At 39.0% G+C, this 25,943-nt stretch overlaps 1 protein-coding gene across 1 annotated transcript in view; it reads left to right on the forward strand.

The window, feature by feature from the left end:
• Positions 1 to 25,943, forward strand: part of zmp:0000001200 (dedicator of cytokinesis protein 9) — a 122,687-nt gene that overhangs the window by 82,184 nt on the left and 14,560 nt on the right. The window contains exons 6-34 of the mRNA XM_063006412.1: positions 142 to 237; positions 1,411 to 1,545; positions 8,601 to 8,775; positions 9,164 to 9,216; positions 10,633 to 10,707; positions 10,815 to 10,955; positions 11,067 to 11,270; positions 11,788 to 11,910; positions 12,779 to 12,861; positions 13,378 to 13,500; positions 14,025 to 14,104; positions 14,246 to 14,433; positions 14,531 to 14,596; positions 14,759 to 14,851; positions 14,951 to 15,074; positions 15,337 to 15,455; positions 16,163 to 16,252; positions 16,359 to 16,448; positions 17,287 to 17,402; positions 18,332 to 18,401; positions 18,984 to 19,106; positions 19,228 to 19,299; positions 19,514 to 19,660; positions 20,813 to 20,896; positions 21,025 to 21,136; positions 23,683 to 23,861; positions 23,986 to 24,102; positions 24,200 to 24,308; positions 24,978 to 25,105. Of these exons, the coding sequence (XP_062862482.1) occupies positions 142 to 237; positions 1,411 to 1,545; positions 8,601 to 8,775; positions 9,164 to 9,216; positions 10,633 to 10,707; positions 10,815 to 10,955; positions 11,067 to 11,270; positions 11,788 to 11,910; positions 12,779 to 12,861; positions 13,378 to 13,500; positions 14,025 to 14,104; positions 14,246 to 14,433; positions 14,531 to 14,596; positions 14,759 to 14,851; positions 14,951 to 15,074; positions 15,337 to 15,455; positions 16,163 to 16,252; positions 16,359 to 16,448; positions 17,287 to 17,402; positions 18,332 to 18,401; positions 18,984 to 19,106; positions 19,228 to 19,299; positions 19,514 to 19,660; positions 20,813 to 20,896; positions 21,025 to 21,136; positions 23,683 to 23,861; positions 23,986 to 24,102; positions 24,200 to 24,308; positions 24,978 to 25,105 (3,315 nt within the window). The remainder of the gene's footprint in view (positions 1 to 141; positions 238 to 1,410; positions 1,546 to 8,600; positions 8,776 to 9,163; positions 9,217 to 10,632; positions 10,708 to 10,814; positions 10,956 to 11,066; positions 11,271 to 11,787; positions 11,911 to 12,778; positions 12,862 to 13,377; positions 13,501 to 14,024; positions 14,105 to 14,245; positions 14,434 to 14,530; positions 14,597 to 14,758; positions 14,852 to 14,950; positions 15,075 to 15,336; positions 15,456 to 16,162; positions 16,253 to 16,358; positions 16,449 to 17,286; positions 17,403 to 18,331; positions 18,402 to 18,983; positions 19,107 to 19,227; positions 19,300 to 19,513; positions 19,661 to 20,812; positions 20,897 to 21,024; positions 21,137 to 23,682; positions 23,862 to 23,985; positions 24,103 to 24,199; positions 24,309 to 24,977; positions 25,106 to 25,943) is intronic.

The raw sequence follows: 25,943 nt of genomic DNA on the forward strand, positions 1-25,943 counted from the left end.
TCCTAACATTTACTTTAGCTACAGTATCAAACAGAAGAGAGCTGGAGCCATATTACTATGATCATGCTTGTTTTTTTTTCTTATTGTGTGTGTGTGTGTGTGTGTGTGTGTGTGTGTGTGTGTGTGTGTGTGTGTGTGTAGGACACAGCTTCCCTGGGCTCTCAGAAGGGAGGTATCAGCAAGCAAGGTTGGCTTTACAAAGGCAACATGAACAGTGCTATCAGCGTGACTATGAGGGTAAGACATTATGTACCACAGTAACAGTGAGTAAATAATTAGTAAGTAAAAAGCTGATTCGGCAGTAATCCAATTAAAAGATGTAACACTTGAGTAATTTGATATGATACATTTAGTATACAATCTACATTAATTAATACAATCTACATTAATCTACAATCTAAATTAATTACATTAATTTAGTATACAATCTACATTAATTACATTAACAGTAATCTGCTTTTTTCATGTGCATACAGTCCACCTTTAGTAAAGCTATTGCATTCTGATAGCGTCATATTAGCATCACTGTTTTTTTTTTATTTTATTTTATTATTTATCAATAATAATTAATAATTATTAATTAATATTAATATATTTATTAGTTTAATTTTATTAACATTGTGGCAGTAGTAAACATAATTTTACTTTCATTTAATTTTATGTCATTTCTTGTTGTCAGTGTAAGTAAGGTCACTGACTGCAGCTCTGCAGTTTATTTACTAATAAATATTTTATTTGAGAGGTTTTATTGTTGTAAATTGCTTATCACGTTGTCCTCCTCCTGTCTGTTTCAATCAAAAGAAAGACCAAGGCTGTGTCCCAAACTGCATAGTTCCACAGTACACAGAATGTACTTATTAGTAAACCCCCAATGGTGTGAGTGGTATTTTTACATACCATAAGTAAGTAGCATTCTCAGTCCAAAGACAATTTAGGTGAATTGAACATACAAAATTGACCATGACGGTGTTTGATATTGAACCTGAACTAATGAATAATTTCTAAATGTAACCAAAGTGTAAAACCCCAATAAACAAACAAAACCAATTTGGCAGTTGTCAGATTATAGAAATAGTAATGTAAACAATGTTAACAGCATACTGCAGTATGTTGTATTGAATTAAAATGGTTTAGTTATTAAATGTTATATGTTATTATATGTTAATGATTTAAACCAGAAACATGCAGACATGTTTTTAAAGGTGCGTGTTTCATATAAAAGTTCATATGAAATATAAAATGCAATCCCATTTTAGGATCTTAAATCCTGTTGATCTCATGAAGCACATTGCAAACTCTTAATTTCTCATTTCATGATTAGTTTTATACATTGAATAATCTGAGTACACAGAGATGAGACTGCATGCACTGATCTTCATTCTTAATAAGTGTCTTGTTTATCTATTTCAGTCTTTCAAACGCAGATATTTCCACCTTACACAATTAGTAGACGGCTCCTATAACCTCAACTTCTACAAGGATGAGAAGATTTCCAAAGAGCCAAAAGGAACTATCTTTCTGGATTCCTGCATGGGCGTGGTTCAGGTACTGCACATATTATAGTTTACACCAGTGCTTCTGTACTAGTACTGGTACAAATCAATTCCAGCATTAGTGGGAGTGAGTGCTGTTTTAGTTTTATATAAGTTGTATTTGTGTGTTTTTGTTATATGTGAACTGTACGTGTGCTGTTTTTGTGATATGTGAGCTATAGTCATGATTGCTAGAATTTTAAATGTGATCTTTCAGACTCTCATCTAAAGATATTTGCTTAGAAGTGAAGTGAAAAACAGCTTACTATGCAGTAATGCCAGAGTTCAGTTCAGAGCAAAAAAAATACAGATTTAGTGAAACACTTTCTGGAATGAAATAAGTCTTCTATCTGAAACATTACACAAACCATATGGAGATCACATCTGCAGTTTCCATATCAGTTTCCGCACTATCAAATATTGCATGACTGGCATGACTCCATTTCTATATTCCAATGACTCCATTTCTATATTCCAATGACTTCATTTCTATATTCCAATGACTTCATTTCTATATTCCGATGACTCCATTTCTATATTCCAATGACTTCATTTCTATATTCCGATGACTTCATTTCTATATTTCATTTCTTTTACCATTTTTCACTGCCTCAGTGCTACAGCAGAGCTGGTCTCGGTTCAGAGAAGAAGCAAAATCTTTTCAAAAAATTCTCACTGGTTTAAAAGCCACACTTTTACATAATTATTTGTTTTGTTATTTTGTTTGTTATTATTTACTTACTTACTCAATTCTATGTAGTGTGGTTCCACAAGGTGCTTGAAACAATTCTTTGAAATATTGGTCAATTAATAAGGTCAAGGGCCTCTCAGGTGGCGCACCGGTAAAAACACACGCTGGAACACCAGAGCTGGGATCTCGGATACATCGTATCGAGTCTCAGCTTTGCCTGCCAGCTGGGCTGAGCATCCACATGAACAACGATTCGGATAGAGGTGGGATATTAAAACCGGATGGGAATCTCTCATAACTAATACAGTTACGACCTCTGCTGGCTGATTGATGGCGCCTGCACATAGACGGGAAAAGAGTGCTGTCAGGGTGTGTCTCTCCGTACACAGTGCTGATCCGCATTGCACTCGTCAAAGTGTGGGTGACAAAATGCATACGGCTGCTGCCCACGTGTCGGAGGGTTCGTGGGATAGCTTCGTTCTCCTCAATCAGAGCAGAGCATTGGTGGAGAGTAAGCATGACACAATTGGGCTATTGGATATGCTAAAAGGGAGAAAAAGGGGAGAAAATGCATAAACAAAATATTTAAAAAAAATAAATAACTAAAAATAAAAGGTCAAATTTGGTCACTTTTGTCAGCTGCACTTTCCTTCTGTGAATGACCTGTTTCACCACGTCCCAAAGGCGATTCAGATCTGGTCTTGTTTTCCTTTAAGTTTCTGGAGAACACACTGTCTGCTCTCATCTCTTTTTTTTTAGAACTGTTGTTAATTGTTCTCAAACCAGGTCTAAAGATCAGCCAATTTATCACAAGACTTGTCTGTTTAATTAGAAAGTTTGATAACCTAGTGATCCAAGAACTTGGCTTTCAATTAAGACTTAAAAAGCAAATTGATTTCACAAACTACAAGAAGTTCAGGTTGCTGCTGCAAGAGGGAAAACTTATCCAAGAAAATCATCAACCCAACCAAACAGAGCAAATAACTAGCCGGTTCCCCAGCGCTTTCATGTGCACTGTTTGGCTATTAATGAGCCTGGCTGTCTGAAGCATGTCCTCCCATTGTGCTGTGTGTTCTCAAATACTCCCATTCCTAATACTAACATGGGGACTGATTGCTTGTCTTCTATATTTGAGGCTGTGCAGGGGAAGGTCATGCTTCACTTAGGTGTTATTCCCTCACAGAGGAATGTTCTCTGAAACGATAAACATGTTATAAAACCTGGCACAGCAATAAAGGACAATTGTCAGGTGATACTGTGGATGAGAAAGGAAGTGAGTGTAACACCATCTGCCACTTTTTAATGGCCTGTAGGTATGTGTGCTATAGTTGAATAAAACTACATAGGAAGTGCTCTCTAAAGACATGTCTGTTTCATCTTAAGATAGCTAGTGTAAAGTCTAATTGTTTTTTTATGCATTTTCTCCCCTTTCCTCACAATTTTTTTAGTGCGTCCAACTTTTACCCAATTGCGTTATGCTTCCTCTCTATTGGTGCTGCCCCCTGCCCCGATTGAGGAGAGCAAACTAGCACACGCCCCCTGACACGTGTGCAATAGCCAACTGCATCTTCTCACCTACAAGAGGCGAGTTCATATGTGGATCAGCTTTGTGTACAGAGAGCCGCACCCTGATCACATTATCCCTCAACTCTGTGCAGACACCATCAACCAGCCAGCAGAGGTCATAATTGCATCAGTTATAAGGTCCCTGTCTGGGTTTTCCCACCCTGTATGAACAACAAGCCAATCTTTGTTCATGTAGCCGCCCAGCTGGATGGCAGAGCTGAGTTCATTATTTAAATTACCTGTTGTAATGTATAATAAAAGTATATTGATACAATTCCTGCACGTAGGGTAACATCATAAGTGAGTTTGAATCAACAGGTTTTTCTTACTTTGTCAGTGCAAGAAATTCTGTATGTCCAAATTCTAATCACATTTGATCAGTATGTAAAGAACGGAGATAGAATGCTGAAGTTTTGGTTGCACGGGTGACGCAGCGGTCCTACATGCTAGCACACCACTGGGGAGTGTTCGAATTCCCAAGTTTGAATTTCAACAGAGCTACCAAACTGGCCAAGGGTCCATGCAAACACAGATAGCTGTGTTTGAGGGAGGGAAGGTTGAACAGGATCTGTATGGGAACCCAGTACTGGCAGGTGATATGAAGCAGTTGAAGGTTGGAGGGCACAGCTCTACTTTCTCAGATCAGAGGTCATGCAAGTGGCAGCAGATTCACAATCAGGAATTGAAAATAGCTAGATTAGAAGATAAAGGGGGAAATGTTTTTTTCTTTATGGAATGAAAGGGCGGCACGGTGGCTAAGTGGGTAGCACTGTCGCCTCACAGCAAGAAGTCAATCCCCAGGTGGGGCGGTCCGGGTCCTTTCTGTGTGTCATTCTCGCCGTGTCTGCGTGGGTTTCCTCCCACAGTCCAAAGATATGCAAGTGAGGTGAATTGGAGATACAAAATTGTCCATGACCGTGTTCGATAAAACCCTGTGGACTGATGAACCTTGTGTGTAATGAGTAACTACAGTTCCTCTCATGAATGTAACCAAAGTGTAAAACATGACGTTAAAATCCTAATAAACAAACAAATAAACAATGGAATGAAATGAACTGTATTCCCATTGCCTGTATACAAATATTATCACAAAGCTCTTCAACTATTCAAGCCTATAACATAAAGAGGTCACAGAAGATTTGCTTTATTTCTTTTTGACATTCCTTGGCATGCTGACAATCCTTATCCTAGCTCTGGCCCTGCTTTGGAGTTCTGTTGGATCCCTTTAAAGCAGTTTAGCAGCAGTCTTGGCAGGACCTGATTCCATTGTCCTCCACATGGAAATACTTTCTCTCGCTGTCTGGCTCTGACTCAGATCTCTGCACCATCTCTCAGAGCTTTCTAAGAGATCAGAATACTAGTTTAAAAAGATTAGATGTGAAATATAATCATGTGTCACTATAGTGAGTGTTTAATGGAAGTAAAATTGAGCTTGATTTCTGATTTGCCATAGCCATCAGTGAATGGAAGTTAATCACTGGCCAATCACTGCTCTAAGGAAAGTGAAAGGGGTGACTCTCAATGGGGACAAATACAAATGGAGGAGCCTATGATGCACTAAACCCTTTCATCTCCCAAAACCAATCTAAATACATTTTTGTTAGGTTAAACAAGCTGAGAAATTGTTTTACAACCCCTGGCAAAAATTATGGAATCACCACTCTTGGAAGATGTTCTTTCAAATGTTTAATTTTGTAGAAAAAAAATAAATCACAGACATGCCACAAAACTATCATTTCTCAAACTGTCAACCCTCTGGCATTAAGAAACAATAAAAAAAGAAACAAATATAATAGTTGTGGTCAGTCACAATTGCTTTTTTTTAGATCAAGTAGAGGAAAAAAAATATGGAATCACTCAAATCTGAGGAAAAAATTATGGAATCATTAGAAAACACTGCACCATTATTACTTTGTTGCACCACCTCTGGCTTTTATAATGGTTTAAACTCTCTGAGGCATGGAGTTAACTAATGACAAACAGTATTCTTCATCAATCTACCTTCAACTGTCTCTTGCTGTTGCCAGATCAGCTTTGCAGGTTGGAACCTTGTCATTGACCATTTTCTTCAATTTCCACCAGAGATTTTCAAATGGATTGAGATCCGGACTATTTGCAGGCCATGCCATTGGCATTATATGTTTTCTTGAAGGAAAGTTTTCACGTCCTTTGCCCTATGGCAAGATGCATTATCATCTTGAAAAATGAAGTCATCATCACCAAACATCCTTTCAACTGATGGAATAAGAAAAGCGTCCAAAATTTCAATGTGGACTTTGGCATTTATTGAAGACCATCTCCCCTGTGCCTTTACCCGACATGCAGGCCCATATCATCAACAACTGTGGAAATTAACATGTTTTCTTTAGGCAGTTATCTTCATAAATTTCATTGGACAGACACCAAACAAAAGTTCCAGCATCATCACCTTGCCCAATGCAGATTCGCGATTCATCACTGAAGATCACTTTTATCCAGTCACCCACAGTCCACGATTGCTTTTCTTTAGCCTACTTTAACCTTGTTCTTTTCTTTTTAGGTGTTAATGATGGCTTTTGTTTGGCTTTTCTGTATGTAAATCCCATTTCTTTTAGGTGATTTCTTACAGTTCAGTCACAGACATTGACTCCACTTTCCGGCCACTTGTTTCTCATTTGTTTTGTTGTGCATTTTCTGTTTTCAAGACATATTGCTTTAAGTTTTCTATCTTGATGCTTTGATGTCTTACTTGGTCTACCAGTATGCTTCCCTTTTACAACCTTCCCATTTTGTTTGTACTTGGTCCAGATTTTAAACACAGCTTACTGGGAACAACCAACATCTTTTGCGACATTCCACAATGATTTATCTTCTTGAAGGAGTTTTATAATCCTCTCATTTGTTTCAACTGACATATCTTGTGTTGGAACCATGATTCATGACAATCTGCTTTGTGCAACAGCTCTCCGAGGTGTAAGCACTCTTTTTAAACTGAAGAATAATTAGCAAATCTAATCTGCTGCAGATGTTTTGTTTTTAAACTGCAAATTACAGAGTGATTCCATAATTTTTTCCTCAGATTTGAGTGATTCCATATTTTTTTCCTCTACTTGATCTTAAAAAAGCAATTGTGACTGACCACAACTATTATATTTGTTTCTTTTTTTTATTGTTTCTTAATGCCAGAAGGTTGACATTTTGAAAAATGATAGTTTTGTGGCATGTCTGTGATTTATTTTTTTTCTACAAAATTAAACAATTGACAGAACATCTTCCAAGAGTGGTGATTCCATAATTTTTGCCAGGGGTTGTAGATATAAAAAAAAGCCTTGAGACATCTTGTAACCTCTAGATCCATTTACATTCTCAGTCAAAACCAGTGTGTGCATTTTGTTATTTATATTATCTTTGACTTCAAAATATAAACTGGTGTGTATGGTTGTATGTGGTATAATGCTCAAGCCCACTACTCCTGAGACCTGGGGTTTGAATCTCAGTGGTGCTATTGGCCGGTTAGGCATTTACACAGACATAATTGGCTATGCCTGTTGAGGGAAGGAGTTTGACAAATAGCCTGACTGTTGGGAGGTACACTTGTCAGTGCCGCCAATCAGTGCCAGTCCCAAGCCTGGATTAAAAAAAAGAAGGCAGTTTGTGTCAGAAGGGGCGTCCGGCGTATAACTGTGCTAAATCAGGTATGTGGACTAGAATGATCCACTGTGGTGATTTTTAAATAAAGGAACAGCAGGATGAAAAAAAATTTATTAATATACACCGATCAGCCATAACATTAAAACCACCTCCTTGTTTCTACACTCACTGTCCATTTTATCAGCTCCACTTCCCATATAGAAGCACTTTGTAGTTCTACAATTACTGACTGTAGTCCATCTGTTTCTCTACATACTTTTTTAGACTGCTTTCACTCTGTTCTTCAATGGTCAGGACCCCCACAGGACCACCACAGAGCAGGTATTATTTAGGTGGTGGATGATTCTCAGCACTGCAGTGACACTGACATGGTGGTGGTGTGTTAGTGTGTGTTGTGCTGGTATGAGTGGATCAGACACAGCAGCGCTGCTGGAGTTTTTAAATACCGTGTCCACTCACTGTCCACTCTATTAGACACTCCTACCTAGTTGGTCCACCTTGTAGATGTAAAGTCAGAGACGATCGCTCATCTATTGCTGCTGTTTGAGTTGGTCATCATCTAGACCTTCATCAGTGGTCACAGGACGCTGCCCACGGGGCGCTGTTGGCTGGATGTTTTTGGTTGGTGGACTATTCTCAGTCTAGCAGGGACAGTGAGGTGTTTAAAAACTCCAGCAGCGCTGCTGTGTCTTATCCACTCATACCAGCACAACACACACTAACACACCACCACCATGTCAGTGTCACTGCAGTGCTGAGAATCATCCACCACCTAAATACTACCTGCTCTGTAGTGGTCCTGTAGGGGTCCTGACCATTGAAGAACAGCATGAAAGGGGGCTAACAAAGCATGCAGAGAAACAGATGGACTACAGTCAGTTATTGTAGAACTACAAAGTGCTTTTATATGGTAAGTGAAGCCGATAAAATGGACAGTGAGTGTAGAAACAAGGAGGTGGTTTTAATGTTATGGCTGATCGGTGTATATAAACACCTTGCTTATCTTGAAAAAGGCTACTGACAGTCCTTCAGCCCACACTTCACTCCCAGTACACAAACCAAAGCAATCATTATTTGTTTGTTAATTGACGAGCTTCTAAAGATTATATTACTTTCAAGAGGTAATATGATCTTTTTTAATCTTTCTCTATCTTGGCTTTGTTCTGTCTGTCTCTGTGTAGAATAATAAGGTGCGGAGGTTTGCGTTTGAGCTAAAGATGCAGGACAAGAGTGCGTATCTGTTGGCTGCCGACTCTGAGAGTGAGATGGAGGAGTGGATCAGCACGCTGAACAAAATCCTCCACACCAGTTTTGAGCTAGCCATGCAAGAGAAGCGGAATGGAGACCTACATGATGGTGCGTGTGGGGGGTAGAGGGCTTTTTTATTATTATTATTTCTGGACCACCCAGATGAGTACTGCTTTTGACATGACAGTAATCTTAATGAAACAGAACAGAAAAAGTTTTCCCCCTATTTTATTAAGCAGCTAACACAGACACAAATCCATCTTCCTAATTACACATAATTATTTAGTCCAGTTTGATGTTCCAGCTCTCTGAGTGACTTTAGCGTGTTATTGCTGTATCTGTGCTCAGGTCTCTCAGCATGGATTATTTGCTCTGGTTAAAAGGCTTTTATGACATTTTCTCTGATGACGTTAATCCATCATAAGCTACAGTATCTCCTCCTGTACAGCAGATGTGTGCCATAATAATTACAGCTGTTGGTCTTTTCGATCTGTAGATGATGATCTGGGAAAGGCTGATAACTCGTCTGGAAGTATGGACAGCTTTCAGGTGGGTCCTGTTTGCATTAGCAGCTACCACAAGACCCTAGAAATGTAATTCAGTGTATTTACACAAGAAATCCAATCAGAAATATGCAGCCGTGTGGTTTGGACAGATTTCAAGGCCTGTGGAAATATTTTATTACTCTCTGAATTGTTATTTAAGTGGTTATGAATGCACGGTAGGAAGGAAGAAGAAGTCTTTTTTTCATTCCTACCTATTTGTTTTACACAAGATGTATTTATATGTGTACTTATAATGTAGTTATCTGATTTTGGCAGTTAACAATGTACAGGGTTCAATGTGAAACTTTTTAAGCCACCCTAGATGTAATTTACATCAAAATGCAGTGATTATATGCGAAGACATGGCAACACTTTTATTATTAAATTATTAGATTGTGAATGTGGCGGCACGGTGGCTCGGTGGGTAGCACTGTCACCTCACAACAAGAAGGTCCGGGTCCTTCTATGCGAAGTTTGCATGTTCTCCCCGTGTCTGCGTGGGTTTCCTCCGGGAGCTCCGGTTTCCTCCCACAGTCCAAAGACATGCAGTCAGGTTAATTGGAGACACTGAATTGCTATAGGTGAATATGTGTGTGTGTGTGTGTGTCTTTGCCCTGCGATGAACTGGCGCCCGTCCAGGGTGTTACTGTGTGCCTTGCGCCCACTGAAAAACTGGGATACGCTCCAGCAACCCCCCACAACCCTAATTGGATAAGTGGTTAAGAAAGTGAGTGAGATTGTGAATGTTACACAACTAATACCCATAATTAATTGGGTCAAAGTTCTGAACAGCTTCTAGCTGCAACAGTTTCTTCTGCTCTGCATGAAATTCACCTGCTTCAGTTTCTATTTTACATTTGAAAGTTCTAGGACAAAGTCTGATCTGCTTAGAGCCAATGACAGAGGCTCTCAAACAAGACTCTCTGCTACTCCAACACGTTTTACTGAAATTCTTAAATTAAATGTATCTTAGTTCCTCTCTCTGTAGGGAATTAAATAACTTACATAACCCATCATTTAATGTGTTCTGCTGCTTTGTATGGATAGATGAATATGGTGAATAAAGGTAGCTTTTGGTGTTAGCTTTTCAGACGTATGACATTTTATTTAGGCAAATTACACTTTTTGCTGTGGAAAGGACAGAAAGATATGCAATATTAAAATAAATATGTTGTAAATCCTCAGACATCTCATTCAGAGTGTGTATAATGTTGATTTGTTTTAAAGCTTGAAGACATCTTTAGAAAATAATTTTTAACATTGTTGATTAACAAAGGCAGGCTGGAGTTTTACTTTAGAATATCTAGACATTGTTCCGTTATTATGTGATTATTTGTTATATGCTTAACATTCAGTAATAAACGCACCTCTACATCTGTTGTCTTGGTCTGTGTTGATGTGCTGATTGTGATTTCTGCAGAGTGCTCGAGACATTGAGTCAAGGATGAGAAATGAAACTCGATTAAAGCTTTTCACACTGGATGCAGACACACAGGTACAGGACTAAAGACAAGCAGATTAAACAATGGGATTTTTAGTGTAACCTTAAAAGAAGATACAGAAGATACAGCCTTAAACGTACCTATCTTTGTCTGTATACAGAAGTTGGACTTTTCTGGGATTGAGCCAGAAATCAAACCATTCGAGGAGAAGTTTGGGAAACGGATCCTTGTGAAATGCAATGACCTGTCATTTAACCTGCAGAGCTGTGTGGCGGAGAATGAGGAAGGCCCAACCACCAATGTATAGCTATGCTCTATTATCATATTTAACTAGATTGCTGAATAGTAAAGTGCAACCTCGATTGTGTAAACAAAGCTAAGATGCTTTTTGTTTTCTCTCTGCACACGACAGGTGGAGCCCTTCTTCGTCACACTGTCCCTTTTTAATATTCAGAACTGTCGGAAGATCTCAGCAGATTTTCATGTGGACTTAAACCATCCATCAGTGAGAGCTATGGTTCCAGGCTTTGGTGCTCAGATCATTAATGGGGGCACAGATACAGCACAACACACATCTAATGGTGTACCAGAGACTGTTCTGCAGTATCCACGACAGGTAAACTGCACTTGCACCGATGCGTACATGAGTATTAAAAACTGTATTTGAATTATACCATAATGCTGGTGTGACGAGGTACTGGGCTAAAAGGTAAAAACCCCTTGTGATCACTGGTCCCCAGCTGAAGAGCATTGTCGGATTTGCAGTAATAACATCATCCTGTAGTAAGCAGGCAAAAAATGATCAATTTAAATTTTATGAATGAATGCCAATTTAGTCAGACCTCGCAGTATTTGCCAAAGCTTGCTCATTTTAATCACAGCACTATTTCTACACAAATCATCGTTGTCCGCGGACAGCTAAGTCGTGGATTATGTGGAAAAAAGCAACCAACAAATATTTCAGATGGAGACAGGGAAAAGCAGTTCCTGAATATTTGACTTGGGGAAAAAATCCAGCAAGATGTCGGAATAGGAATGTAACAGTAGAAAATGTTTTATGATTGTGAGTAGGTTTGTAATAACTAACAGCCTACAGTAGTAAATATTAATCAGTATGTTTCCTGTGTGTGTAGGGAGTATTTTCTGTTATGTGTCCACACCCTGATATCTTCCTGGTGGCTCGGATTGAGAAGGTTCTACAGGGAGGAATAACTCACTGTGCTGAACCATATATGAAAAGCTCAGATTCCACAAAGGTACTCTCTCTCTCTCTCTCTCTCTCTCTCTCTCTCTCTCTCTCTCTCTCTCTCTCTCTCTCTCTCTCACTCTCACTCTCACTCACTCTCTCACATGTATGTGGGTGCATACACATGTTAATTTGGGTATGTTGAAGTGTGAGCTTGTGTGTGTAAAATCTATATAGGTAGTAAATAGCAAATAAGCCCAAAAAAGTTTTACACCCCCAGCCCCTTTAGACTTAAGCATTCCTCAAAACCCTATACATACCTCTCTTTGAATGCAGATAATCCTAAGCTTCCCTATGCGACATATTCATGACCTAATATTTACCCTTGAATTGGGGATGTCATGAAATGATGCAGTATAATGGTAGAATGGCTGATGCTGGCCTACATTGGCATTGGGTTAGAACTGACATTTGTAATGCATCCACTAACATATTTCATGCTGTAAAATTTTATGATTTAACCACAGATGGCAGTGTGTGGCTCTCTGCTATGTGAGACCCTCCTTCAAATAATGATTGCACTACACTACACTACATTTTGTGTCTTAGTGTTATTTTAAGATGCTGTTAATGCCTGATACTACTTCTACCTTTTTATGGCAGTTTTCAAGTCTGATGTGCCATATCTTTAAGACCGTATTTTACACGAGCAGTGTTCTCAAATGTATTCTAAATAAAGTTTCTTTTTTGGCTTGTTTATTGAAATACTGTCTGAATTCTTCTATAGAGATATGTGTGTGTGTGTGTGTGTTAGGGTAATACGAGTTAGGACTTACATTTAGAGCACAATCTGTATAGAACTCATGGCACCAATAAACACTCAATAGTAAAGCCAGAAGTCTCTAATTTGTTTTCTCTTTTATCCTCTTTGCTCTTAGACTTCTCAGAAAGTGTTGAAAAATGCTAAAGTCGCATGTAGCAGGCTGGGTCAGTACAGGATGCCATTTGCTTGGGCAGCCAGGTAAGAATTGTTTTTGTCACTCATCAAAACTTAAATGTATATATGCTTAAGAAACCCCACTGCTGTCATAAAGTGAATGCTTTTAACCTGAAATACCTAGCTTAATGAAGTAGAATACACCAAGAGTGTAATTCTGCTCCAACCTCTCAAAGGGTAATTTTTTATTTATAATATTTTTTTTTTGACCAGCATATGTTGAAATTATATGGATGGAATGCCTATATTTGTCATATATACAGAGGGGGCCATAAATGTATACACTTGTCAACAAAAGAAAAGGGTGTAAAAAAATTTATTGTAATACTAAATTTATACAGATATCAAATTGATCAAATTTAAGGCAGGTAATAGGTAGCTATGTATTTATTAGGAAATGACCTTTGACAGTTTAAATGTATGTATACTTTTACAAAAAAAGGGAAATGTGAGAGCTTATGGAATCTTTTCTATCACCGTGAAGCAAAAACGTAATGAACCAACAAACTTTCTCTTTCCCTCTCTTTCATTCTCTCATAGGCCATTGTTTAAGGATGCGAATGGGACGTTGGACAAATCTGCACGTTTCTCTCCTATCTACAGACAAGACAGTAACAAGCTATCCAATGAGGACCTGCTTAAACTTCTGGCAGATTTTAGGAAGTTGGTGTCATTCTTTTTTTTTTTTAATGCCTCTGAGATTTGTGTTAGCACTTAGTCTTTGGACACAGATTATCTTGTGTGTCCAGAAAGGCACAGTTGGTTCCTTCCTCCAAGTATGTTAATCTGCCTAAAAATGTGGCATTAAAATGCAGTTCAGAGGGTTGGCGTACTGTGTCTTGAGTGAAGCACATGCTCACCCTTTAAGACTGGCTGTTGTCATGTCATGTGACCCTTGTGTAAGCAGAACATTTGTGCAGAACACTGCTACAATGTTTTACATGTCCAAAAGCAATAGTTTAAAATAAAGCCATTAACTATGCTATGTTGGAAATTCAGTCACTGTGCTCAGGAGTAATCACCCTTCCCTTAGCATTACTGGGGCATTGTTTGATTTTCTAGGGCAAATGTCACATGTCCCTTTGGTCTTAGACATGCTTTAGGAGTTGAGGACTATTTTTATACTCTGTCTTCACATCCCCTCTTCCTCTCTTTACCTCTGTCCTCTGTACTTGTCCACCTCTCAGGCCAGAGAAGATGGCAAAGCTGCCAGTGCTACTGGGGAATCTGGATGTCACTATTGACAGTGTGCCCCCAGATCTTACAAGTGAGTCAAAGTAATAATTTAGCAAAGAAGCATTATAGATCTTTTCATTTGCATGCATTTTCTCAGGATTTTAATCCATTAATGAGTGTGTGTGTGTGTGTGTGTGTGTCTGTGTGTGTGTCTGTGTGTGTGTCTGTGTAGACTGCATCACGCCCTCGTATCTCCCAGTGCGTCAGTTTGACAGCAGTGAGTGGAACGGGCTGTTGTTTGAGGTTGAGGAGTTTGTGCCATCTATAGCTAAGTGCTCTCAGCCGTTCACCACCTATAATAATCATCTGTATGTCTACCCTCGCCACCTTAAATACGACAGCCAGAAGACATTTGCCAAGGTACCTTTACAGAAATATGTTTTTTTTTTGTAAGTGACCTCTTGTGCATAGTTTAGTCAAAATTACATAACATTTATGGTTGTTGTTGTTTTTACAGGCCAGAAATATTGCCGTGTGTGTGGAATTCAGAGACTCGGATGATGAGGATGCACTTCCGCTAAAGGTAAAATTTAGTTGTTTGCAAATGTCATCCATCCAATGCTTCCCTTTAACAAACATCTGAAACAAAAAGAATATGGACACCCCTTTTGAACTGATGTGATAACTATTTTCTTCCACAGTGAAGGTGACATTGTAAAAATTTACATTTTTTTGTATCCTATAGTGTATATATGGTCGTCCGGGTGGATCACTCTTCACTAAGAATGGCTTTGCTACAGTATTGCATCATCATCAAAACCCTGAGTTTTATGATGAGGTAAACATTACACCTAAAAAAAACTACAAAAAAAACAAAGCTAGCTTACAACTAGCCAGACCTGTGGTGTTCTAAATAGACATATTTTCTTTTGATCAGTTTAAGATAGCGCTACCTACTCAGCTGCATGAGAAGCATCATCTCTTGTTCACCTTCTACCACATCAGTTGTGAGACCAACACCAAAGCCAGCACCAAAAAGAGGGAGCAGATAGAAACCCAGGGTAAGATAGTCAACATACCCACATACACACACTCAGTGCATTTGAGCCTTGTGATCTCAGGATCAGAATCATGAGGTGACAGTGCATTCAATGCTACAGAGAATCAATAATAATAGGTAAAGCGTGTTTATTGTTATTAAACCTCTACTGTGTATGAATGAATAAATAAATGATCGAATGATTTATTAATTAAGACGTCTCTGGTGTGTGTGTGTGTGTGTGTGTGTGTGTGTGTGTGTGTTTGTGTGTGTGTACCTTTTAGTTGGCTATGCATGGCTTCCCTTACTTAAGGATGGCAGAGTGATAATGAATGAACAGCAGATTCCAGTGGCTGCCAACCTCCCTACTGGTTACCTCAGCTACCCGGAGGGCAACAGCAAGGTGAGCTTGTCATGCAGTTGGTGCTCTACTTTCAGTTTTCAATAAACAGTTATTGAATAATAATACACTAGCACAACACCTCTGAGATCTGGGATTTCAATTTTAGTGGTGCTATTAGCTGGTCCGACGTCTACACAGACATAATTGACTATGTCTGATGTGGCCAAAGCCCTGTAATGGACTTGCACCCTGTCCAGGGTATTTCTGCTATGCACCCAGTGTTCCTAGTGGAACCAGGATAATGCGAGTGATGAAAATGTACTCTGGTCAGATGTCAGATGCAAAAACAATTCAGCCTGTAATGTTAGTTACACCCATAGTGAGGAGCATCATGATATGGGGAGCAGGAGCGTCATGATATGAGGCTGTATCTCTGCAAACGATACTAAGGAATAATATGACAACAAAGTAAACATGTACTGGTATACATTAAAGAAGAATCTCATTTGCCAGGAGCCTAATTTTAAAATTTAACATTTAACTTCCAAAATGATATCTTTTTAAATAAAGCTAAAGGTGCTTGCATGGCAGAGACACAATGTAATGAATCCACAATGCAGCAAGTAGCTATTTATTGCTCACTGTAGACATCTCAAAGGTGTAACTACCAGAAACAGTTGCAACAAAGAACCATATGTTTTGATTGGTTGTGTCTGAATAGTTTCCTAATTTGCAGTTTGTGTGTGTCTGTGTCTCTGTGTATGTAGCAGCACAACGGTCCTGAAGTGAAGTGGGTTGATGGAGGAAAGTCACTGTTTAAGGTCTCTACTCACCTGGTGTCCACTGTCTACACACAGGTATCAGCTCTGTTTCTCACACTTTTCTTCTTTTTCCATCAGTGATGTGTGTTTATTGTAATGTCTGTGTGATATTTATGTACTGTATTGCTTTTTTCGGCTTTAGGACCAGCATTTGCACAATTTCTTCCACCACTGGGAAAGTTCTGTGTCGGCAGCCCAGTCAAACGGAGGAGAGCTGGTTAAATACCTGAAGGTAAGACTATAAAAAGGGTGTCATGGTAGCATGACAGCCAGAGGGTACTCGGTTTGATTCCTAGGTGAAGCGGTCTGGGTCCTTTCTGTGTAAAGCTTGCATGTTCTCCCTGTGTCTGCATGGGTTTCCTCCGGGAGTTCCAGTTTCCTCGTACAGTCCAAAGACATGCAAGTGAGGTGAATTGAAGATACAAAATTGTCCATGACTGTGTTTGAAATTAAAAACTTGAACTGATGAATCTTGTGTTACAAGTAACAACCTGTTCTGTCATGACTGTAACCAAAGTGTGTAAACCATGACGTTAAAAATAAATGAAGACTATAGAACCCAAGAACACAGTTAAAATTATTCTACGCCTCTCTTCCTTTTTGCCTCTCTGTCCCAACCTCACTGATTCCATGCATTTAGGTGCTTGCTCATGTGTTTCCTGAGGATGTTTGGCGAGTCTTGTTTGTTTTTTTAGCCCCCTACCACTTTCCTAATATACTTATGGCACTCAGTAGGGAGCTCCACAAAGAGCATGTGTTTTTGCGTTGAACTGAGTGTGTAAACACACAATCACCATCTGATAATAGCTAAGAGACCTCAATCAGACAATCAGAGCCATTTGTCCCCCACCCATTGGTTTCCAGGGTGTGGGGGGTTTCCTACCACAACCCACAGCTGTCCAGATCTATTAACTGATACATTTGAACAGGAGAGCATGGACTGGCTGCCGATCAGCATGGGCAGGACTGGGTGTGTGTTTTTCAGGCTTCTTGTTAGTGAGAAAGTTAAGACTGAGTGATGTTCCAAACCTAATAATAAGACTAAAGTATCCTGTGTATGTTTGTTGCAGAGTCTGCATGCTGTAGAAGCTCATGTCATGATAAACTTCCTCCCAACGATTCTGAACCAGCTATTCAGTGTCCTCACCAGTGCAGTTCACGAGGATGTTGCTGTCAATGTCACCAGGTAAATTTTTACCTGCTTATCTAAACCATGAAGTAGTCTAAAAAAACAACTGAGCATAACTACAAAACGTGTACATCTTGAAAGAAAAGAAAGTAAGTTTCTGTAACTGCTTACAGAAAAGCACCAAACTGGGTTATGTAGTAGAATGTAACTGTTTAATCAAACACAATTCAGCCATCATGTTCAGTGTGCACATCAAAATACAATGGGGCAGTGAATATTTTTAGAACATTTAATTATAAGACTAAAGAAATACATCAACCAGTTAAATAGTATTGTAATTAACCACCATCCTATTAAGTAAAAGTTCCTAAGAAGTGACATATTTGGCTTTTCTGACTTGCCAGCATTAAATATTAGAAACTAAGCTTTGCTTAGCTTTTTTTTTTTTTTAAACTAAGTTAGAATTTAAATAAACAACATTTCTAAGTCCTGGCATTTATACAGAATTGTCAGAATTAAAAAAAAATCAGTTATGTGCTCTTAGGTGCCCCAAGCCTTTTATCAACTAATAACTATGTACGTAGCATAGTTATTAGTTGCCAGGAAGGATAAAAAGCAATACTGACCATGGTCTGTTTGTAAGACGGATGGCAATCCTTCATCCTGTGTTGATTTAGATCAGCATTAGACAATAATAGTCATCTGTGAACTTGAATGTACACAATACCTACTTACACAACACTGCTTCTAAAGCTTCTGGTAGCTTCTGTTGACCCAACACCATAATAAGACATAGGTTGTTGGTTTTTTTAACTTTTTGTTTCCCATCTGTTTATACCTTTACTCCCAATATTTTGAAAATATCTGGATAGAAAACTATGACTATTTTACTTAACTATATTAAACTATATTCCTTAAATATATATTTAAAAAATGTGCTTATACATGTTGCATGAATCTGTCTGACTTTTAATGTCTTTTTACAGAGTGATGGTTCATGTAGTCGCTCAGTGCCATGAGGAAGGCTTGGAACATTACCTACGTTCATATGTCAAGGTTAGTACCATAAAAAGGATTTAGTAAGTCATCTTGCTGAAACCAATTACTGCTAGAAATCAGGGTTCAAATCCCCAGTGGTGGGCGCCTACAAATATAAATGTCTGAGGCCCCACGATAGCCGCTTTGTTTCTGGCGTGCGTTACTGCATTGTGCCCAGTGGTTTCAGGGAAAACAGAACCACAGAAACCCAGACCAGGATAAAACAGTGGTAAAACATAAAAATTTAAAATAATTTTTTAATTGTCAAGATGTCAAGTACAGCCAAGAAATGTTACTATTTTATCAAGCCTTATGGCGCTCGGTTGGCACAACTGTAAATAATGCTAGCCTGCTACTGTTGGGATCCAAGGTATGAATCCCCAGTGGTGCTTTTGATTGCCTATGTCTTGTTGGGAAGTAGCCGAGGGTGTGTTACTGCAATGTGCACAGTGATCCTGGGGAAATTAGACCCAAGACAACCCTGATCAGGGTAAAGTGGTGGTAAAACATGAAAATAAATGAATGATTGATTCAAGCCTCATGTTGATGTTTTTTTAAACAAGCTAATGTTTGTTTTATGCATGTGTGTTGTTTGTGTAGTACGTATTTACCACAGATGCTAACACAGTGACTGGTAAAACAATACACGAGGAGTTGGCCAAAGCTGTGACCACCATCCTAAAGCCTTCCACTGACTTCCTCACCAGCAACAAACTGCTCAAGGTGAGTTGTGCCTGCCTTCACGGTACAGTGCACATGTTTAAAACTGTGCAAATGAGTCTGTATAAATGTTGATATGAGATTATTTACTCATATGTTTTCTGTTCTTTGTGTTGTTCTTTAGTACTCCTGGTACTTCTTCGAAGCTTTGGCGAAGTCCATGGCTCAGCACTTGATAAAAAGTGGAAAAGTCAGGGTAGGTCTGCTTGCATTGTTTGTAAATGGTCTACAGAGGCAGAAAAAAACTCACTGCTAATTTACTGAGAGATGATGCACTATATGGTTATAGTGCATTATTCCAAGTTTATGTGGTTAGTTCATTTTTGCAGAAATGTCAGCTAAAGCCAGGCTTCATTTATGTCTTAATTTAAAATAGCTTTAAGATTTGACTTTTACCCTTCTCACCTCAGCTTTCCAGAAATCAGCGCTTCTCAGCCTTGTTTCATCACACCGTGGAGACCCTGGTGAACATGCTGATGCCCCACATTACACAGAAATACAAAGACAACCTGGATGCAGCACGCAATGCCAACCACAGCCTGGCTTTCTTTATCAAGGTCAGCTAAAACATCACATGACCCACACCTCCCAGCTTTCAGTACAGATTGTAGTATCTAGTAGAAGTAGTATCTTCTCAGATTATAATAAAGTTACTTTGGCTAAGTCTTTGATTTGGTGTTGTTTTTATGTGGAAAAAAGTATATGGCGCCCAGGTGGCACAGCGGGATTTTTCGCTTGCACACCAGCACCGAGTTTCTGAACTCCTCGGTTCGAAACTCGGTGTTGCCACCGGTCGGCTAGGCAGCATCTGGCGGGCATAATTGGCAGTACCTGCAGCAGATACTAATTGGCCACCGTATCTGCAGGGAGGGGGCCGGACTATGGCTGCGTCCGGAATCGCATACTTAGAGAGTATGTACTAGATTGGAGGAAGTATGCACTACTCTGCAGGTAAAAAAGTACATACTTCCAGTACAGAAGTATGCAGTATGCACACAACACTGCTACGCACTACATCCGCCATCTTTCCAACGTCAAGTGATGACGTGGGACGTGATGACGTAATATCACCATGGTTACAGACTCATTACAAACCCCACTCGCCAAACTTTTGGATATTTATCGTGTTTTTGTTATTAATTCGTCTTTAAAATGTTTTATTTTATTTATCTTACTTACACTTGTAAACAGAGGACTCGCTATCTTTCTTGTTTCTTATTACGCTTCGAACGCCTACGCAGCTCCAGTTGCATTATGGGATACATTAACGGACCGCAAGTGTGCATCGCTTGCATACTCAAACATGGCTGCCCAATAAGTAGGTCATCCGGGTACTTCTCGCGTACCTCTTTGTGTATAATATGTATTCGGACATACTAACCGCTCTCGCGTACTCATTTCGCGTACTATTGAGTATGGAAGTATGCGATTCCGGACGCAGCCTATGTGTGGGTGGGTGGGTCTTTATACGCTGTGTAAGGACCCTGGAAGAGATGCCTGTGCAGAGTGCAGGGGCAGGAGGAAGAGGAGGGCTGTACACGTGTCAGAAGAGGCGTGTGCAGCGACGTGCTCTCATTGAATGCAATCTGGTATCTCTCAGCAGTGGAAGACAAAATTGAGTGCTCTAAATCAGGAGGAAAATGCATAAAAAAATAAAAATAAATAAGAAAAAAGTAAGAATAAAAATAAAATGTATTATATGTTTGCAGCGCTGTTTTACCTTCATGGATCGAGGTTTTGTCTTCAAGCAAATCAACAACTATATCCACTGCTTTATGCCTGGGGATGCTAAGGTGCTTTTCCTGTTTTTTAAAGAGACACTTACAAATCCTATTTAACAGGTTGCATAATTATCTGTAATGATTTTTTAAAAATTGGCTACATGTTGTATTCATCATTACAACTGACCATCTTTCCACAGACGCTGTATGAGTTTAAGTTTGAGTTCCTGAAGGTGGTGTGCAACCATGAGCACTTCGTTCCTCTTAATCTGCCTATGCCTTTTGGGAAAGGGCGGATAATGAGATTTCAAGGTGAGAACAAACTTAGACCAACATTTGGACCAAATACTACACATAGAAAGCTAGTCAGAAAGCAGCATTTTCCCCTAAATCTGTCAGTAACATTACTAGATTATACTTTGCTGAATTACTATATTTATGGATATAATGTATGTAATACCTACAGATGCAATCAGAAATGTTCAACCCCCTCACCTTAAAAGGTTTTATAGTGATGTGTACAGAATTGAATGAAAATATACAAGAAGTCTTGGTAAAGAAGAAATAATATTTATTAATACATACAAGCAGTGATGAAAAGTCAACATTACTTTGAGTTTAAATGAAAAACATCTAGTTCTCTTGACAAATGTCTACGTGCACTAGTATTCAACCCCCAGTTTCAGTGCTTGGTGGAACAACATTTCTCCTTAGTACCATATAACAGGTCATTTTGGTAAATGCTAACAAGCTTTTTTTGTGCAATCTTCACCCATTCTTCTTATGCAAAAGCTTTCAGCTCATTGAGGTTGGATGGTTTTTGTGCTTTCTTTAAATCCAACCGAAGATTTTTTTATATGGGATTTAAATGATCAGGTTGAGAAGGCAACTCAAGGATATTCCAGGACAGATTCCTTAACATTCCTCCTAAAATGCTTTGGTATTTTTGTGAATCCTTGATGCCAGTCACACAGTCAAGATTGCCAGTTACTGCAGCAGAAAAACATCCCCACATCACTGACACACCTCCATGCTTGACTGTGAGGATATTATTCTTTATTACATCGAATAATATTATTCAATGTATTCTGCCTCGCCTTTCTTGCGCCAGACAAACCACTGATCCACATGGCCAAACAGTTCCAGTTTCACTCCATAGAAATGTGTCCCAGAACTCTGCAGGCTTATCCAAATTCCTTCTGAAAATTTTCAGTCAACAGTTTGTGTTCTTCTTGGTCAGGAGTTGTGTGTTTTGGATACAGGACATAAAGTCCATGGTGAAGTTATCCTCTGACATGGTTAATTGGCCACTGACACATTTGTTCCATTTGTTCATTAGGTCATCCTGGCAGGTTCATTAGCCTTCATTAGGTCATCCTTCCAGGCAGGTTTGCTGCTACAGCATAAGTTTGGACAATGCTCTCAGTGGTGTCTCTAGGAATGTTCTTGGAAATCTTCTTGTACTTTTGGTTCAATAAAAAGATCTCTCTCAGCGTTTGTGATAGCTCCTTAGTTTTCATTGTGGTTGCAACAGACTTTGAATACACTCTGTGTATTCAGCTCTGGGTTGTGTTTATATAACACATCACAGCTAAGGCAAATGAAGGGTTGTCATTGAGTTCTCAATTGTTTAATCATGTTGTAACCCAACTACTACAGACTAGCAGTAAGTTTTGAGATCAACAAATTTATGCAGGGGTTGAATAATTGTGACATGGCAGTATTAACAAAATATCCTGCTAAAAACATCATCATTCATTTTCTTTGTTCATTTGCTGCATCATTCACTTTTATGGGATTATGGGGGAAATCCTTATTTTCTTGGGGGGGTTGAGTATTAATGATTGCAACTGTATGTACGAGATATATAACCCAATACTCTCAAAAGCACTGATTGTTTTAGTTTTTGTGTGTTGTGCTGTTCTGTGTGTTTGCATCTTTAGCAGCTTACAACTCCGGTATGGAGTCTCAGTCTGCTGTAGGTAGGTATGACATAGTGCCTATCTTTCTGATCATTAACCAATCATGTAATGATCAATTCTGAGGGAGGCTTCTGAAATCAATGTTGTTTGATCACTGACATTTCTAATAACAATATATATACACCCCAAAATTCCCAAAGGTTTTTGTAAAATGCAGAATCTGTGAATTTCGGGTTTTTTCTGGTGTTTGTACATTTTGGTTTTTCTCTTTCTTTTAATAGAAAAAAAATATATATTATTAAATAAAATTCATTTGCTAATTTGTTGGGTTCTGTTTTAACCATAATTGTTGCAAAAAAATGCAATACAGCATAGTAACAGCACATTCTAATGAAAGAGTCACAGATTCACAAATACATTTCAAACACATAAAAAAAAACAAAAGTTTTAAACCCAAAAAATGGAAAAAGGAAAATGAGGATTTTCCTAATGACAGTTGTAAGTGTTGATGTGCTTTAGATTTAAGGTTTCCTGTATAGTGCATCTTCATTCTCTACTTTCCTGAGAACTTGCTTTGGTTTTGGTGGTTTGGGTCTCGCACCATGCTTGTCTTGGGAGGGCGTAATGCCCCAAGCCGCAGCACACGTGGATTGGGGCTCACCCAAGGCTGAACCTGGAAGCTCAGAAAGTTCTTCTGTCTTACTTTCTGAGAGTTTGGTTTGGGATTTATCCTTGTGCTATCCACTGTTTCTACGTAGTGGGTTACGGACTTTATATTTGGTTAATTTGTGTTTATACATTATTATTCTTGACTTGTGATTTTGAATTATGCATTCAGTTTCTTCTCTACTAGGTGTGGTTGTGGTTTTTTGGCAGTGCACCAGTCTTCTGGAACCCTTTGACCTTTATCTTCATTTATATGCTGTTTATTTTCAGATCTCCAGTTGGATTACTCTTTAACAGATGACTTCTGTAAGAATCACTTCTTGGTTGGGCTGTTGCTGCGGGAGGTGGGGGCAGCTCTGCAGGAGTTCCGAGACATCCGTCAAATCGCCATTCAGGTCCTGAAGAACCTGATGATAAAACACACCTTTGATGATCGCTACACCTCCAAGGTGAGCCTGTTAGCGTGTGTAGATTTTATTTTTGAGTCGTATATTGAGCAGAAGTGGCTGTGTTGTTACATTCATGTGAGAAGTGTCAGTTGTGTATCAGTAGTAGTTTTGTTTTGTGCTTTAGAGTCAACAGGCGAGGTTGGTCTCTCTGTACCTGCCGCTGTTTGGGCTGCTTCAGGAGAATGTCCACAGGCTCAACATTATAGACGCCACGCCCTTCACCAACAGCAGCTCCAGCAATGTAAGCCTGACACCTAGTGGCTGAAGTGTATAAATCCAGCTTTTCTCTTTTTCCTTAAGTACTTTTGTGTAATGGTAAAGTATGTTTTGCATTGCAGAATGTGCGTGATGAACCTGTCCAGTCCAGCAATCTGATGACCCCAACTAAAGCAGGACCTATTGAGAACAGCCTGCATAAGGATGTGTTTGGAGTAATCTCTGGAACAGGTAGAAAATACAACTACTGTACAAGTAGTGTAACTCACAATTCATTTCCTTGTAGTTACTGATTTGTATTACAATACATTATTTTGTATAGCATTAGTTCATTATTATAAAAACATGCTCTAGCAGTTCATCATTAACTGCTCATATGTATTTCCTTTTTTCCCCAATTTTCCTCCAAATTTGGTCATATCCAATTACTTGATTGCATTTTACTTCCTCTACTGTTGATGACCTCTCTACCTGACTAAGGAGAGCCACTAACACTTGTCTTCTTTGAGATTCGAACTTATGAGTTCAAGATGTCAGCTCTGGCGTGCTAGCGTGCTTTAACGCCACTTGGGTGTTTTTAGGGGAACAGTGGTAGCTTAGTGGTTAGTGCTTTGAACTATCAATCAATAGATTGTGGATTCAAAACCAGGCTCTGCCATGCTTCCACTGTTTGGGTCCTTGAGCAAGGCTCTTAACCCTGTCTGCTCCAGGGGTGCCGTACAATGGCTGACCCTGCGCACTGACTTCAGCTTCCAAGAAACTGGGATATGCAGAAAAATAGTTTCATTGTACTGTGCCACATGTATATGTATATATGACAAATAAAGGTGTCCTGTTCTGATCAATTTTATATGTGTTTCTTAAAATGTCAGTGTAATAAGAAATGTTTGTGTGATGCAGTAACACCACATGCGGCCTCTACTCCGAACATCGTACGCCACGCTGACTCTCGCTGCTCCATCATCAGCACTGACTCAGGAAGCAGCCTGCTAGAGCGCAGCAATGATAAACCCCATCCTCATGACAAGGTACTGATCAAGCATTTATTCCCCTTACTTATCAGTTGCACACTAATTTGCAGAATGGGCCTCCTTTGTTCTGTTATAAGTGTATTATATCAAAAATATGGAATGATTTAGTTGTATAGCTATGCCATGTAAGTTATATGTGTCTCAAAGTTTAAAATGCATTAAACAGTAAGGGAATGATAAAGGTGATAAGCAGTTTTTACTCTAAACAGTTGATATTATGTCCACTTTACCCATACAGACGTTTTCTTTTTATTATTTTTCTTTTTATTATGGGATGTCAGTATTGTTGTATAAGTTATTGTCTATTTCATATAGGTGATAATGAAAAGAAAAAACATAGAGATTTATCATCTTAATATTGTGTATAGCTGAGGAAACCTAATATGTTTGCTTGGTTTGTAAGCATGAATTTGATCTAATAAGCTGTTTCTAATAAGATCTTTAAGTCAGGGCAATACAGCTTGTAAAAGGCCACCTTAGGTTTAATTTGTAATTATAGAAAGTGAAAATCCGTCTGCAGAAATGCACGCATCATGTATTTAGAAAGAAACCTTATTATCCGCTGACTCATAAAGGCTCAGAGATTTTCTGTCATTAGATTACTTGGGTGCATGTAAACATATTGATCTAATTATAGCTAAAAGCTTATTGTGCACTTAACAGATCATTTTGTCCGTGTGCATACTCAGCGTTTTGTGCTCTGATCCAGCTTTGTGTGATTGCCTCCTTCTCATCAGCGCCGACACTCCACGAGCATGCTACATTCAGTATCCGAGCTTGAGGACACGGTCCTGTCCACACGAGCCAAACGCAAAACCATGGACTTTTCATTGCT

The sequence above is a fragment of the Trichomycterus rosablanca genome, chromosome 12, assembly GCF_030014385.1.
Source record: "Trichomycterus rosablanca isolate fTriRos1 chromosome 12, fTriRos1.hap1, whole genome shotgun sequence".
NCBI lineage: Eukaryota > Metazoa > Chordata > Actinopteri > Siluriformes > Trichomycteridae > Trichomycterus > Trichomycterus rosablanca.